The 13,834-nt window shown below is 39.7% G+C and overlaps 1 protein-coding gene across 3 annotated transcripts in view; it reads left to right on the forward strand.

Moving 5' to 3' along the window:
- The first annotated feature begins 4,399 nt into the window (after positions 1 to 4,399).
- The window catches only part of LOC311355379 (toll-like receptor 13), a 52,313-nt gene continuing 42,878 nt past the window's right edge, over positions 4,400 to 13,834 (forward strand). For 2 of the 3 annotated variants that reach the window (XR_014637431.1, XM_084475142.1), the window contains exons 1-3: positions 4,400 to 4,535; positions 5,864 to 8,483; positions 13,561 to 13,678. Coding sequence is in view for 2 of the 3 variants with exons in the window: in XM_084475142.1 (XP_084331268.1) it covers positions 5,996 to 8,483; positions 13,561 to 13,678 (2,606 nt within the window). In the remaining variant the exon portion in view is untranslated. The remainder of the gene's footprint in view (positions 4,536 to 5,863; positions 8,484 to 13,560; positions 13,679 to 13,834) is intronic. The other variant, XM_084475143.1, reaches the window with a different exon arrangement.

Raw genomic sequence — 13,834 nt, forward strand, 5'->3', positions numbered from 1 at the left:
CAACTCCCTTCAACTAAACAGCAATAAAACGGAAGCACTCCTCATTGGTACCCCACATCAGGTTCACTCCTCACCCATATCTCAACTTACCTTTGACGGACAGATCATTCCTTTCTCCTCCTCAGCAACAAACCTGGGAGTCCGGTTTGACCCCCACCTGACCTTCAACGATCACATAAAACATCTGTGCAAAACTTCATTCTACCATCTCCGCAACTTTTCCAAACTCCGCCCCACTCTATCCCTCCCAGCAGCAGAACAACTGGTCCATGCCTTCATTTCCACAAGGCTGGACTACTGTAACGGGCTCCTCATCGGGATACCTGGCAAAACCATCCAGAGGCTGCAATACATCCAAAACAGCGCTGCCAGGGTCCTGATGAGGGCCCGTAAACACGAACATATCACTCCCATCCTCAAATCGCTGCACTGGCTCCCTGTTTCATCCCGTATCAATTACAAAATCCTGTTACTTACCCATAAATGCATTCATGGACTTGCACCCACATACCTCCAAGAACTCATCACCTTACAGTCCACCACCCGCACCCTCAGATCCACCAATACTCTGCTCCTCCAAGTCCCTAGGACCAGGCTTTCCACCATGGGAGACCGAGCCTTTTGCTCGGCTGCACCACGCCTCTGGAACAGCCTCCCAACCCAGCTGAGGGCTGCTCAGAGCTTAGACTCTTTTAAAACAGGCCTGAAAACCTTTTTATTTAGAAAGGCCTTTAAATGTTAACCACATAGTGATTTTAACCCTGCTTTGTTGTTTTTATTGTAGCACTTTGAGATCGTGCCGATGAAAAGTGCATTACAAATTAAATAAATTATTATTATTATTATTATTTGTGCTACGGGACGGCAGCAAAAACAAATCTCAAGAAGTTAGATGTAATGCAGGCAAAGGCGCTGAGAGTCGTCTGTGGGGCCTTCCGTTCCACCCCAATTGCAGCCTTACTTGTGGAAATGGGGGAGACCCCATTGGGTATCAGAAGGGCTAAGCTGGCTATGCAGTATATCTGTAAATTAAGGGGACATCAAGGGGAGAATGTGGGGGAGCTGGCTCTGGCAGGTGCATGGGAGTGGGGAGGAGCAAGAGTGAAAAGGGAAAGTTTCATTTTTAAAGTCAATGAGGAAATGGGGAGGATGGAGTTTGGGGAGGAGGGGGTGGCCCCGGTAGTGTACTGGCCAACTATACCACCATGGATTATACCAGTGCCGGAGATAGATATAAGTGTGTTAGCTCATGAGAGAACTGCAACAGTTGGGGGAATTGTAAAGGAAAGACTAAATAACACGTGGGGACAGTACATACAAATATACACTGATGGGGCTCAAGACCCAAGGACTGGGAAGTCTGGGTTTGCTTTTTGCATCCCAGATTTGAATGTTGTTAAGTGTAGGCGAGTGTCTGAGGGGGTTTCAGTTTACACCACAGAGCTGCTCGCAATAATCTGGGCTATGAAGTGGGTGGAGGAGGTCAGGCCAGGGCCAGCTGTGATATGCTCTGACTCTGCGTCAGTGCTGATGACATTGAGGGAGGGAGGGCTTGGAGCCAGGCCAGACCTCATGGTCGAGCTTCTTACCCTGATGTACAGGATTGAGCAGGTGGGAGAGTCAGTGGGGTTTATGTGGGTCCCAGCTCATGTGGGGATAGAGGGGAATGAGTTAGCTGATGGGGCAGCAAAAAGGTCTTTAAGAAGGGAAGAAATCGATGTAAAAATGAGGCTGGGGATAACTGAGTGTAGATCAATCATCAAAAAGAACATCATGGCTGTGTGGCAGGAGGAGTGGGATAAGGAAAAGAAGGGGAGGCATTATTACAGCTTGCAGAATAGAGTGACAAAAAGCCAGTGTTTTTTGGGAAAGGAAAGGAGGCATACAGTCATGATGACTAGACTGAGGCTGGGGCATTGCGGACTCGCATGGGACCTACAAAAACTTGGGAAACATGAAAATGGACTATGTGGAGCGTGTAAAAAACAGCAAACAGTGAAACATATCCTGATGGAATGCACTGGTCTCACTCGACAGAGGGAACATCTGTATGCAGCTGTGGAAAGCCTGGGAACAGCACCGGTTACGCTAAAGAGCCTCTTAAATCCATCTGAGAACCAGCCTGGGACTATAAAAGCTGTCCTGGACTTCATAACAGCCACTGGATTACCCCTATGGAAATAGGATGGACTGACTGCGTCTGAAATATATATATTCATGTATATATATATATATATATATATATATATATATATATATATATATATATATATATATATATATATATATATCTTTTTATTTTTATTTTATTTATTTATTTTATTAAATTTATTTATTTTTGTTTGGTGGTTTATTTATTTATCTAATTATTTTGCCTGTGGGTGGCAGCAATGTGCCGCAAAGGCATACAGACTGCCGGAAATTAAAAGAAGAAGAAGAAGAAGAATGGCCGACATGTGCATCGGAACATAATCAATCAGCATCCACTTGGAGGCATCAGAGTGGCAATGCCGTGAGTTGTTTGATTGTTAAAGGACATGTTGAAGATGTTATATTATGATGGATTTAGTTTGAAAAACTGTTTGACGTGTTTAGGGCGATTTGGGTTGCAGTTGTATACAAGCTAAAAAGTGATGCAATTATCAATCAGAATGCCTAATTTCAGTATTGGACAGTTTCTATTGTTATTTATAACTATGCATAACGTGATGTTTAGTCATAAGGTTTGTCATAAATAGACACAATATTTTTGTATTTTATTTGCAGTTTTCACCGTCTGTCGATGAAGAAGTGACAAAAGGTAAAAGGTCAAGCTTACTACGACTTTGTCTCATTGGCTACGGTTTAACTCAGTGTTTAGTCAGAGTTTCGACACACTGCATGAGAACACTACATACACACACACACACACACACTAAACAGCACACAGGACACACACAATTATCAATGATCATGCAACTGTTGTTTGAATTGTCGACTCTTTGTTGTCATATGCCAGTCAATAATCCACTTTCATCATCCCACCTCTGCCAAACAGCACGTCCGGGTCCACCAATCACCTCATCAGTTCCCAGCAAGGGGAGGCCTTCCACAACAATTGAAATACCGTTTTACTAGGCTCTCTCTCTCTTTTTGTTAGGTTATACACAATGTGGCACCCCAGGTGGAATGGTAGCAAATGGCAGGCTCAAGTAGGCCGGGAGTTGGTTGGTATACATCATGCTTCAATTGTGCAACGCATTATACTGTTGTTTTACTTTTTGGGGAAATAAGTACAGCGATGACGCATTCAGAAGGGGATTTGAAAAAGTATATTCATACCATAAATGTTACATGCATGCCTAGCTTACATGGTAGCATTTTACAGTATTTAAAAAAATCTGAAAGCAAAGGTGAACATAATCGTTTTTAATCTTGATTTAAATGTAGTCAGGGCCTCAGCATGTCTTAGCATCGTCAGGTAGTTTATTCCAGCTATGTATTGCATAATAGCCAAATCTTTCTTTCCCTTTTTTTGTTTTGACTCTTCTACCTCTGTTTTCTGTCCACCATGTGTATGTTTTTTGTGCCTCTGACTTCACCTCTCACCTGTACATCCTGCCTTTGTCTGTTTCCCGCCTTCTTTCCTGCTCACCTGTTCACCTCAGCCGATTTATACCCTTTATTGTTAGTGCCACCTTGTCAGATTGTTTTCTAAGCTCGCCTAGTTCTCTCTGTCCTGTTCTGCCTGCCTGACTACTTGTCCGCCTGTCTTTGGATAAACCCACAGTTCTGACTTTTTGCCGACCTCTGGACTACACTCCTAACGGTGACCTGGCTCTTCTTTCTTTGTTTGTTTTTTGTTCCTGTTTTTGTCAACAGCAACATTTTGTGTTCTTGCATTTCCTCCTGAGAAACGGGTCGATTTTTGTTATTGTTTGAGCTGAAGCCTTGCTCTGCTTCATATAAATCTTTGGAACTTTACTCTGCTTTTGGGTTCAGATTTCACACACACCTGACATTTAAGCATGTTGCCTACTTAGACCCAACCTAACACCCAGTTTAATCCTGCATGAAACCCATGTGGGCCATTGACATGGGGCCATTATCAAACCTGTGGATATTCCCATACAAGGCCTGTTTTTATGTTATGTTTAACATTAATAAATAAAATGTCCATAATAAAACAAATTAGAATAAACAGATTCATCTTCAATAATTTAAATCAATGTGTTTAACCTTCAAGGATGATGAGGTTATTGTGTTGAATCCTGGTTGCATATAGACATTGTAATTTACAGTATTTTATTTAGAAGAAAAAAAAAGATAGTGTCAGTTCCCTTAATATAATCACCCATTTCTTACTTCATTTGACTACTTCCTTTTGCTTCATCATTTATAACCCAATAGACCACACACAAAAGACCATTTCCAACCAGCTTGTATCAATAACACATTATTTTGATTTGCCATACGCATCGGGAAGGAGACCAGATCGAGGAACATTTGTTTTTCTGGAATTTGGATATTATTTTTTAATTATAGAAATATGTACAGTAAGTATTTAACTTCTAATCTAACCCACTTCTTTCACTACAATATAGCTCAAATTAAGTACATTATCTTTCTGCAAAAAGGAAATTAACATATTACCATTTCAAGCATGTGTTTATTTTTGCCTTTATGTTAGTTTGTGATGAAAATGCTTTTTTTTCATCATTATAATGATTATGATAAGAAACTGTTGCAGAGGAGGGACCAAACCACTTGACGGTCATATAGGAGCTATTAAAATAGATGGAATGTAGAGTTTAGTTCTCTAAAAACTTGGTTGTGCAAAACGTCATGTTTTGGAATTGTGCCAATATTCATTTATTGCTTGGATTGTTCTCAGCCTCACCTGAAAGTCACTGGATAAATTAGGCCTTCTAACTGCCTGAATAAATATATCAAGTAGGCATGCTAGCTGACTAAATATATGTGTAGAAGGTAAAGAAGGCCTATTAACTGATGATTTCTTGATCTGTCCTCTGATGTGGTTGAGTTCTGTGGTTCTGGATCATCTCTGTAAGCAAAGCAGTGAGCTGAATCAATGGGACTCAATGCATTATTACTCAGAGAAATCTAACTTTTATTCAGATGCATTCAGCATGTATACAGTTTGTTCAAGGGAAGACCATGACCCGGACATGAAAAGTCTTTGCATCTTATCTGTTATTTTCAAGGCCAACAGATAAAAGTGAAGCAAAACAGACACGTACTCAGAAAAGTTGCAGATTGTTAATAGTGACAATGATAGGTAGATGACATACAATAACACAACTCCAACAGAGAAAGACATCCTTCGTAATAACAAGATATCTGAGTGACATACATGCAGAATGTCGGTTACAGAAGTAAAGAATGTTGTACTCCGAAAAATGACAAAGATGACTCTGAAAAATAAATAAATAATAACTAGGAATACTAGTTGACTAATATAAATGTAAAGCAGGTCTGCTAACTGACAAAAAATAAATGTAAGCAACCACACCAGAGCAACAGGTACATCACCTCCTCTTGAAATTTTGAAATTTGTTTCGGGCCAACACTGCTTAGCCTGAAGCAATCAGTTTCTCCTTTGCTTTTTTATAGAATTTTTTTATTATGGTTTAAAAAATAGATTATGTAGGCCTTTATCTATGACTCAAATTCATTATATTCCTACACAATATTTATTACCATGTGATCATGTTTAACTGAGGATGTTAACATCATGTAGGACTATATAAGACGTTTTCAAATCTCAAACCCATAGCATCCGGATGCTATGCCTCAATTATAGTATTCCCATAGCAGATTGTAATGACCGCTGTCTGTGTTTCTTTGTGTGTCTGTTTGACAGTTTTTGGGGTTGGCGGTTTTAACCTGGACTGAAAGAAATTAACGAAAGGAACCAAAGATCCCATTGGTAGGACTGGAGATTGATTGTCTTGGATTGAATTACCAACATCAACGAACTTCTTTGTGTGCTGGAATGAAAACGAAAATTGCGATGCCGTTAAGAGGAATTTGTGTCTGTTCATTTGGAATATTATATTTATTTTTGAACAGTTTTATTTGTCCAACTACTGGCTACGTGCTGAAGCACTGCTTGCTCACACCGAACACAGAGGCCATCTGTCAGAAGCTCAATTTAAAAGTATTTCCAAAGGACCTTCCAGCAAGAGTCACAAGTATAGACCTGTCTGGAAACAATATTTCTAAACTAAATAAAACAGGTTTGGAAAATTTACCAAATCTGTTGCGCTTAGACCTGAGACACAACTTGATCTCAAAGATTGAATCTGGCACTTTTGTGGGTCAAATCTCTCTAGAGGTGTTGATTTTAAACAACAACCGGCTTTCTAAGCTACAGGAGGGTATGTTTGATGGCTTAGTCAATCTCACAGTATTTACTCTGACTTTCAATAATATCCAAACAGTACCAACGGCCTCTTTCAAGTCTCTGAGCAAACTTAGGTTTTTGGACCTAGGCTATAACAAACTGCGCAACTTAGCAAACATCTTACAACATACACCACATTTACAAACCCTGTACATTCCAGCCAACAACATTTCCACTTTTCATTCTTGGGAGCTGTCAAATAAGTCTACAGAACTTCTTACACTTGATTTGTCTCAAAATGAGCTTATGGTCTTTAGGCTCACTGCAGATATCTTTCCCAAACTCAAAAGGTTGAAGCTTGAGGATGGTATGAAGAATGGTATTGTCTGGGAGGTGAATGACACATCGTACCTTAGTGGGGTGTCTAAACTAGATATCAGTGGCGTTCACTCCTCATCACATGGACTGCAGGAAGTTCTAGAGACATTTAACTCCTCACTGATGTATCTGAAGTTAAACCATATGAATGACAACCTGCGGGTTCTCATCAATATTTCCTGCAAAATCCCATTGCTGAGCTCTCTTCAAGTCCGAAATAACAGCATCAAAGTTATAAGATCAGACATGCTGCACTTGTGTACTAATCTGGAAGAGTTGGACTTGAGGATGAATGAGATAACTGATATCTCTGACAATTCGTTTCAATCTCTTAGGCAGCTTAACATTTTAAGTATAAAGTTGAACCTTCTCACATCGGTCCCCTATGCCATAAGGAAAACTGGAGTCTCAAACCTGGATCTCAGCTTCAATAACATCAATGTTCTTGGCTGTGATGATTTTGCCAATATGACCCGTCTCAGAATTCTCCATCTAAACAATAATCCTCTTTTGGCTCTCAATGATTGCGTTTTCAAAGATTTGGTCAATTTAAAGAACTTAACGTTGCAAAACAGCAGCATTAGTAAATTAAACAGCGCCTTCAAAAGAAACATGCCAAATCTTGTAGAGCTTACTTTGTTTGACAATCAACTCGCTGTTCTAGATTATGGAGAATTTAAAGCTCTGGATTCCCTCCAGAGTCTGTCATTACAGGGGAATAAATTAAAACAACTTAAAAATGGGACTTTTTTTGGACTGTCCAGTCTTATATATCTTAATCTCCAATCAAATGAAATAACTGAAATTACAAACGGTGCTTTTGGTGACTTGAAAGCTTTAAAGACATTGTATTTGAAGAACAATCGCCTTACATATGCATCGGAAGAGCCTATTCCTTATCCACCATTTACTGAGCTTTCACAACTGGATACATTGCACATTTCAACTCAACACAGATCTCATAGGTCCAACTTCCCTCAAAACTTTCTACAAGGCCTGACAAATCTTTCAAAACTCAATTTCAATGGTAACAAGCTTACATCCCTGCACCCACACACCTTCAACTATACTCCTAATTTGAATGTGCTTCTTTTGTCTGAAAATTATTTAACAGACATTTCCGACAATTTGTTTTCCCCAATTCAAAAATTAAAAACTCTTTGCATTTCACAGACAAACCTGAGGTCTCTCGATTTTCTGCTCCATGCTAACCTCATGAAGCTGGAGTTCTTGGAGGTCGGGAAGAATACCTTTTCTGTGATTAGAGAGCCAGTGATGCTGTCTCTGTCAGCACTTAATTACCTGGATATGAAGGGTAATAGCTTCAGCTGTAACTGTGACAACGCGTGGTTCCTCCAATGGGTAATCAACAACAAGCAAACACAAGTGTATGATGCATACAACTTTGAATGCAACTACCCTCCAAACCTTAAAGGTAGAAAACTGTTGGAGATTAACGTAGATTCTTGTACAGTAGACATGGACTTCATCTGTTATATTTCCACGGCATGCGCGGTCATCATGACCATAGCAGTCTCCTTCACCCACCATTTCCTGCAATGGCATCTGGTCTACGCGTACTACCTCATGCTGGCGTTCCTCTACAACTCAAAGCACAAGGACAAGCGTGCTCATCAGTACGACGCTTTTGTCTCCTACAACGCAAACGACGAGGGCTGGGTGCTGAGGGAGCTGCTGCCACAGCTGGAGGACGAGCAGGGCTGGAGACTGTGTCTGCACCACCGAGACTTCCAGCCAGGTGAGGAGCCCTATCCGGAACATCCTCTTCACCTCCATTAGCATACATGCTAGCCTACACTATTTTATATATCGTATATACATGCCAGTGGCTTTGCTATTAGATATTCTCATAAACATGGTAGAGTAATTTTTCCAGACTCAGAATGAGCCTTCGATGGGTGACTGCCATAAGCATGATTTGTCTGTTTACAGCAAAGGAAATCTGAGTCTGTGTTACGTTATGTAACAGAAAACAATACATTTTCTTGTTGTTTATGACCATTTAATAAGCAAAAATATACATTAAGCTTGAGTAAATGAAACCACATCAACAAAACTGATCAAATTAAAAATTGTATTACAATGTAGGAAGGACCAGGAAATTGCATTGGTGGTTGCCTGGTCAATTGACTGATCCTTAATTTCAAAGGCACGTATAAAAATATAACTCTAAACACAAATTAACTCTAACCCAACCCTACCCATCACTCCTCCCACCCTCTCTACCTCCAGTTCTTCATCCTTCAATCCTTGCCTCTCTGCATCACATTCATTCACACCCATTTAAAAATGTATATATTTTTAAAATCTTGGTTTTGAATCAATAAGCCTTGGCTTTGAATCTTGTCTAATGCCCACTGATTATATCCTGCTTACCCACACTCACCTCCTCTGCATGTCAAAATCAAATGAGGCTCTAAAGGGGGCGTTAAATTGCACAGATTTAGTTTAAATCCGCACAACAGTGTATGTGGTGCACACATACAAATTGAACTATTTGTATTCATTGCAAGGCTGCTCTTGCTTTATCTTTTATAATTGTTTTGCAAATGGAAAGACAAACACATTGAAGGCAGAAGACAAGTAGTTGCATGGTGTAGTTCATTGCAGAAGCAGTTTCAAAAGAAAGATAATCATGTAGAGTCACATAGAGACTATAGAGGCACAATAGAGTGTAACAGTGACCGCCCCCTTTTTTACCATCTCTGGTTCCAGAAGTAAATTTCCCATGCATTTTCACCGTCCACTTTTCGTAAAATCATTGTATAAAAAGTTTTAAGCCTGGAACCAAGCCAATCGTTTGTCAAGGTAGTCGTGACCAGAAAACGTTTGATTCGGGGCAAAAAAATATTTGGAAAACGGAAGAAAAGGCAAACTTACAAGACTCCTTTCGCAATGGTTCCAACCCAATAGTTTATAATAATAACCTTTGTCATTATTATATTGTTTATATTGTTAAAGAAGTTGTGTCATATATTCTATGTGTGTGTGTTAGTGTATGTGTGTGTGTGTATGTTAGTGTTTCATATAGTGTATAGCGTTGTCATCGTCGACATGGTATGTCCCTTTGCTGTCTGCGGTCACCACGTAATAACTTTACTAATTTTTAATACATGTGAATTCAGTCTCGGATTCCAGTTACGTATTCATTCAACATTATGTAATCCTTTGCTTTTATACTACCCAAATTACTAAAAAGCACTGCTAGTGCCATATCATATATTTGTACTTTTATTTTTATCATATATTCTATCAACATATTTTTCCAATGGTGCAGGTCATTTCCTCTACAGCTCTAACCACAACTCTAACTTTCCATTAATATAAATCATGGTTGCTGTGGTAAGCGATCGAGTTCAGTAGCAGCAGAGTGTCTTATAGGAATAGTCTCCGTAGACGGGCTCTGGTAGCAGTAGTAGTCATTCACTTTTGCGGGTGCAGTAAAGTTCCCTGGTAACTGCGATCTCCAACAATCAGTGACGTCGTGTCACATTTCAGGATTTATGGGTAGTGTTGTGGTTTCAATGATATGGCGAATATAATGTGTTTTTTAAAAAAGCTAGATGTTGCCACAATTAACGTGTGGCTTCTACAGGAGCAAATACCATAAATTCACATTATAACAGCATGTGGTACATATCATTTGGATGGTTATGACATTAAGGCTTTTAATCAAAATCAAAATTTTAATCAAAATAAATTGGACTTTTACTTCCGGAACCACACTGTTACACTCTATACAGAGAATCCTTGCATGTTTTGTTTGTATTTACAGCAACGGTTTCTGCATTTGCTTCGTTTGTTGGTAGGTTTTATATTTTGTGAATCAATGTTGTTTGTCTGTCTCTAAAACGTGTGACCTATACACAGATAATTGGGCAAGAATATACATGCAGTACATGCAATATAAAACTAGAAAGCTATATGCAATGGTACATTTTCAAAATAAGACTTGATAATATTCAGTAAATTTAAATGAAATCTTTGATATACAGAATATTATGAGTTGTATATATAAATTATATAAATAGCACATTATGCCTTATTTACATGAAAAACAATAATATACTGTAGGTACATCTTTAACTCAATGTCAAAGCAAGAAAATCTCAAAAGAGTTTAGTATTCAGACTGTAAAACATATCAAAGAAATACTAAATACTTATAATATCAACTAAATTGAAACGAGTGTTCAACACAACAGTTTGTTATGTTTGAGATTCGCACCATGGAATGGCGTTGTACAGAGGCGCCCGCATGAGGGGCACTTGGTATTACAACTGACAAGCTAAAACGCAGAGGAAGGGCAATAAATGAAACTAGTGACAGGACAACTCTTAAATCACTTCAAACTCCCTCATAACATGAATGCCATCTGGTTTTATTATATATACTTACATCAACGAATAGTTTATCATTTTAAATCAGTGTTGTTGGCCTCAGAAGTAAAGTGCGAAACAGAATAACGACTGCGTTAGCATGTAAGCTAATGAATGGCTCAACATTGACTGACTCAATAATCTCACTAGTCAGACTTTTTTTATTTATATCGTAAGTCTGATAGCAGCCAAGCTTGTTGACTAACTCCAGCTTGGTGCCCCATTTTTCAATCATCTATAGATTTACATAAAGTCCCTGCCATCTGGAAAAAGTCTACCATTATTCCCATACCAAAAAAATCCTGCCCCATGGAAAATAATGATTACAGACTGGTGGCATTAACCTCAATTGTCATGAAATGCTTTGAAAAATATATGGTGACAAAACTAAAAGCAGAGATTGGGCCTAAATTAGACCCACAACAATTTGCTTACAGGCAAGGGAGGGGCACCGATGATGCAATCACTGGCATCACCCACCTTGCCCTTAAGCATCTTGAAACCCGTGGGGCCTATGCGCGCCTTTTGTTCATTGATTTTAGTTCTGCTTTTAATTCACTTCAACCATACCTATTAATTCAAAAAATGAACCAGATGAGTGTAAGCCCCTCCATCATTAAATGGTTCCACTCGTTTTTAACTCGGAGAACTCAGAATGTCAGAGTTAATAACACCTTCTCCGACTCTAAAGTCATCAGCACAGGTGCACCCCAGGGCTGTGTCAGTTCACCAGTGCTTTTTACGCTGTATACGAATGACTGCATCAGCAGCCACTCAGGAAACTTTATTTTTAAGTTCTCAGATGACACTGCCATCCTGAACCTGCAGCACCAGCACACTGCCCCCTCATCATATTTTACGGAGTTACAGAGCTTTGTTCGGTGGTGTGATAACATCCACCTCACCATAAACATCAAAAAGACGGAGATGGTGCTGGACCCTAAAGCCATAGGGGACCATACTCCACTGTGCATCCATGGGGGAACAATCAACCAAGTCAGCTCCCTTGGTGTCCATCTGGATAACTGTTTCAGTTGGCAGGTTCACGTTGATTACCTGTGTGCTCGTCTCCAGCAAAGACTGTACTTCCTGCGTAGACTCAGGGTGTTTGGTGTCAACCAGAGAGTTATGTTCTTATTTTATCAGGCGGTGCTAGAGAGTATTCTGAGGTATGGGATGTCTGCTTGGTACGGTAACCTTTCTGTCCAGCTGAAATTGGGTGCCTGATTCAATCGGCTATGAAGGTGATGGGGAGGTCTGAAAAGCTCCCCATGCAGTCCATCTTTGAGCAGTCTGTGCTCAGACAAGCTGAAAAAATCTTGTCTGACCAGACACATATTCTGCACACAGAATACCAGCTTCTACCATCAGGTAGACGCTTCAGAGTCCCCACTTGCAGGCTGAACCGTTTTAGAAATTCATTTGTGCCCACCTCAATTAAGATCTTAAATGCCCCCAGGACCAAATAAACTGTGCAACTATTCAACTATTCATGACCCATGGTATAATACAGTGGGCGAGGGAGGGTTTGGGTGGGTGTGTATGTCTCTTGTATACTGTGTATATGTGGCCTGGGGCCTATATGTATGTATTGTCTGTACCTGTACTGTTATTATTGTAAAGCAGCTTTATATGACAGCATGGAGTCCACGACAAATTTCCTTCAAGGACAATAAAGTGTATCTTAATCTTAATCTTAATCTTAAACTCAGAATGGTGCATTTCCCTTTCTTTAGATTCATTTCAACCAATCATATTTCTTGTGGTGGGGATCTGTAGGCGAGTGTCACAACACAACACAAACTCGAATCTCATAACCATAACGAAAGAAGTAGCACGGCGTAACTCTGCCCATCACAGTTGTTGGTTTCCGGCCCAGGCTCTGTGCCCAAGAAGCTCTGCTAGAACCGTCAGACTGCTGGACTCCTAATACCAGTTGACTAGCCAACTGGCAACTAAGATCAGTTTGGCTAGTAAGAGAATGGACCCACAGGGCTGTAAAAGCTACAGTATATACGTTGTATATAATAAACAGGTTTTAGAATAAGGACTAATATAAATTATTTCAATTGATAAAATTAATGTACTTGGGGGCCATGCGACCCTGGCCTACTAATTCATAGGATTTATAGCTCAGAGAGCGGCAGCACAAGAAATGATCAGAAGAACTGCATTCTTACTGGTTGGAATTGTCGCAATTAAGAAGTTTATTCTGGTTGCCGTATAAATTATTATTGATGTTAGCCCTTCATTCTCTAGCACTGTGACGTAACAAAGCTACATTCTGTTGTTTTACCTGAGGGGGTACTACCCATACACAAAAGTAAAAAAATAATATATAAATAAAAGATAACACAATGATCCTGTTACATATGATTGATATAAACGTACTTCAAATATTATTTTAATGTATTTTCAATGCCTAATGCCTTTCAGGTAAACCCATCATGGAAAACATAACAGATGCCATCTATGGCAGCCGGAAGACCATCTGTGTGGTCAGTCGCGATTACCTGGAGAGTGAATGGTGCTCCAGAGAGATCCAGGTTGCCAGGTAAGAAATCAGAGTTTACATGCATGACCAGAATATGGTTGTTCATTAAATCAGCTTCACATGTGTACCTGTGGTCTTATTGCACGACCCTCATACATCCTCCTTCCAAATGAAAAGTGCAACAGACCAAAGCTTAAATTAAACCTTTGTGTTGGC

This window comes from Micromesistius poutassou (assembly GCF_964030765.1).
Source record: "Micromesistius poutassou genome assembly, chromosome: 11".
Taxonomy (NCBI): domain Eukaryota; kingdom Metazoa; phylum Chordata; class Actinopteri; order Gadiformes; family Gadidae; genus Micromesistius; species Micromesistius poutassou.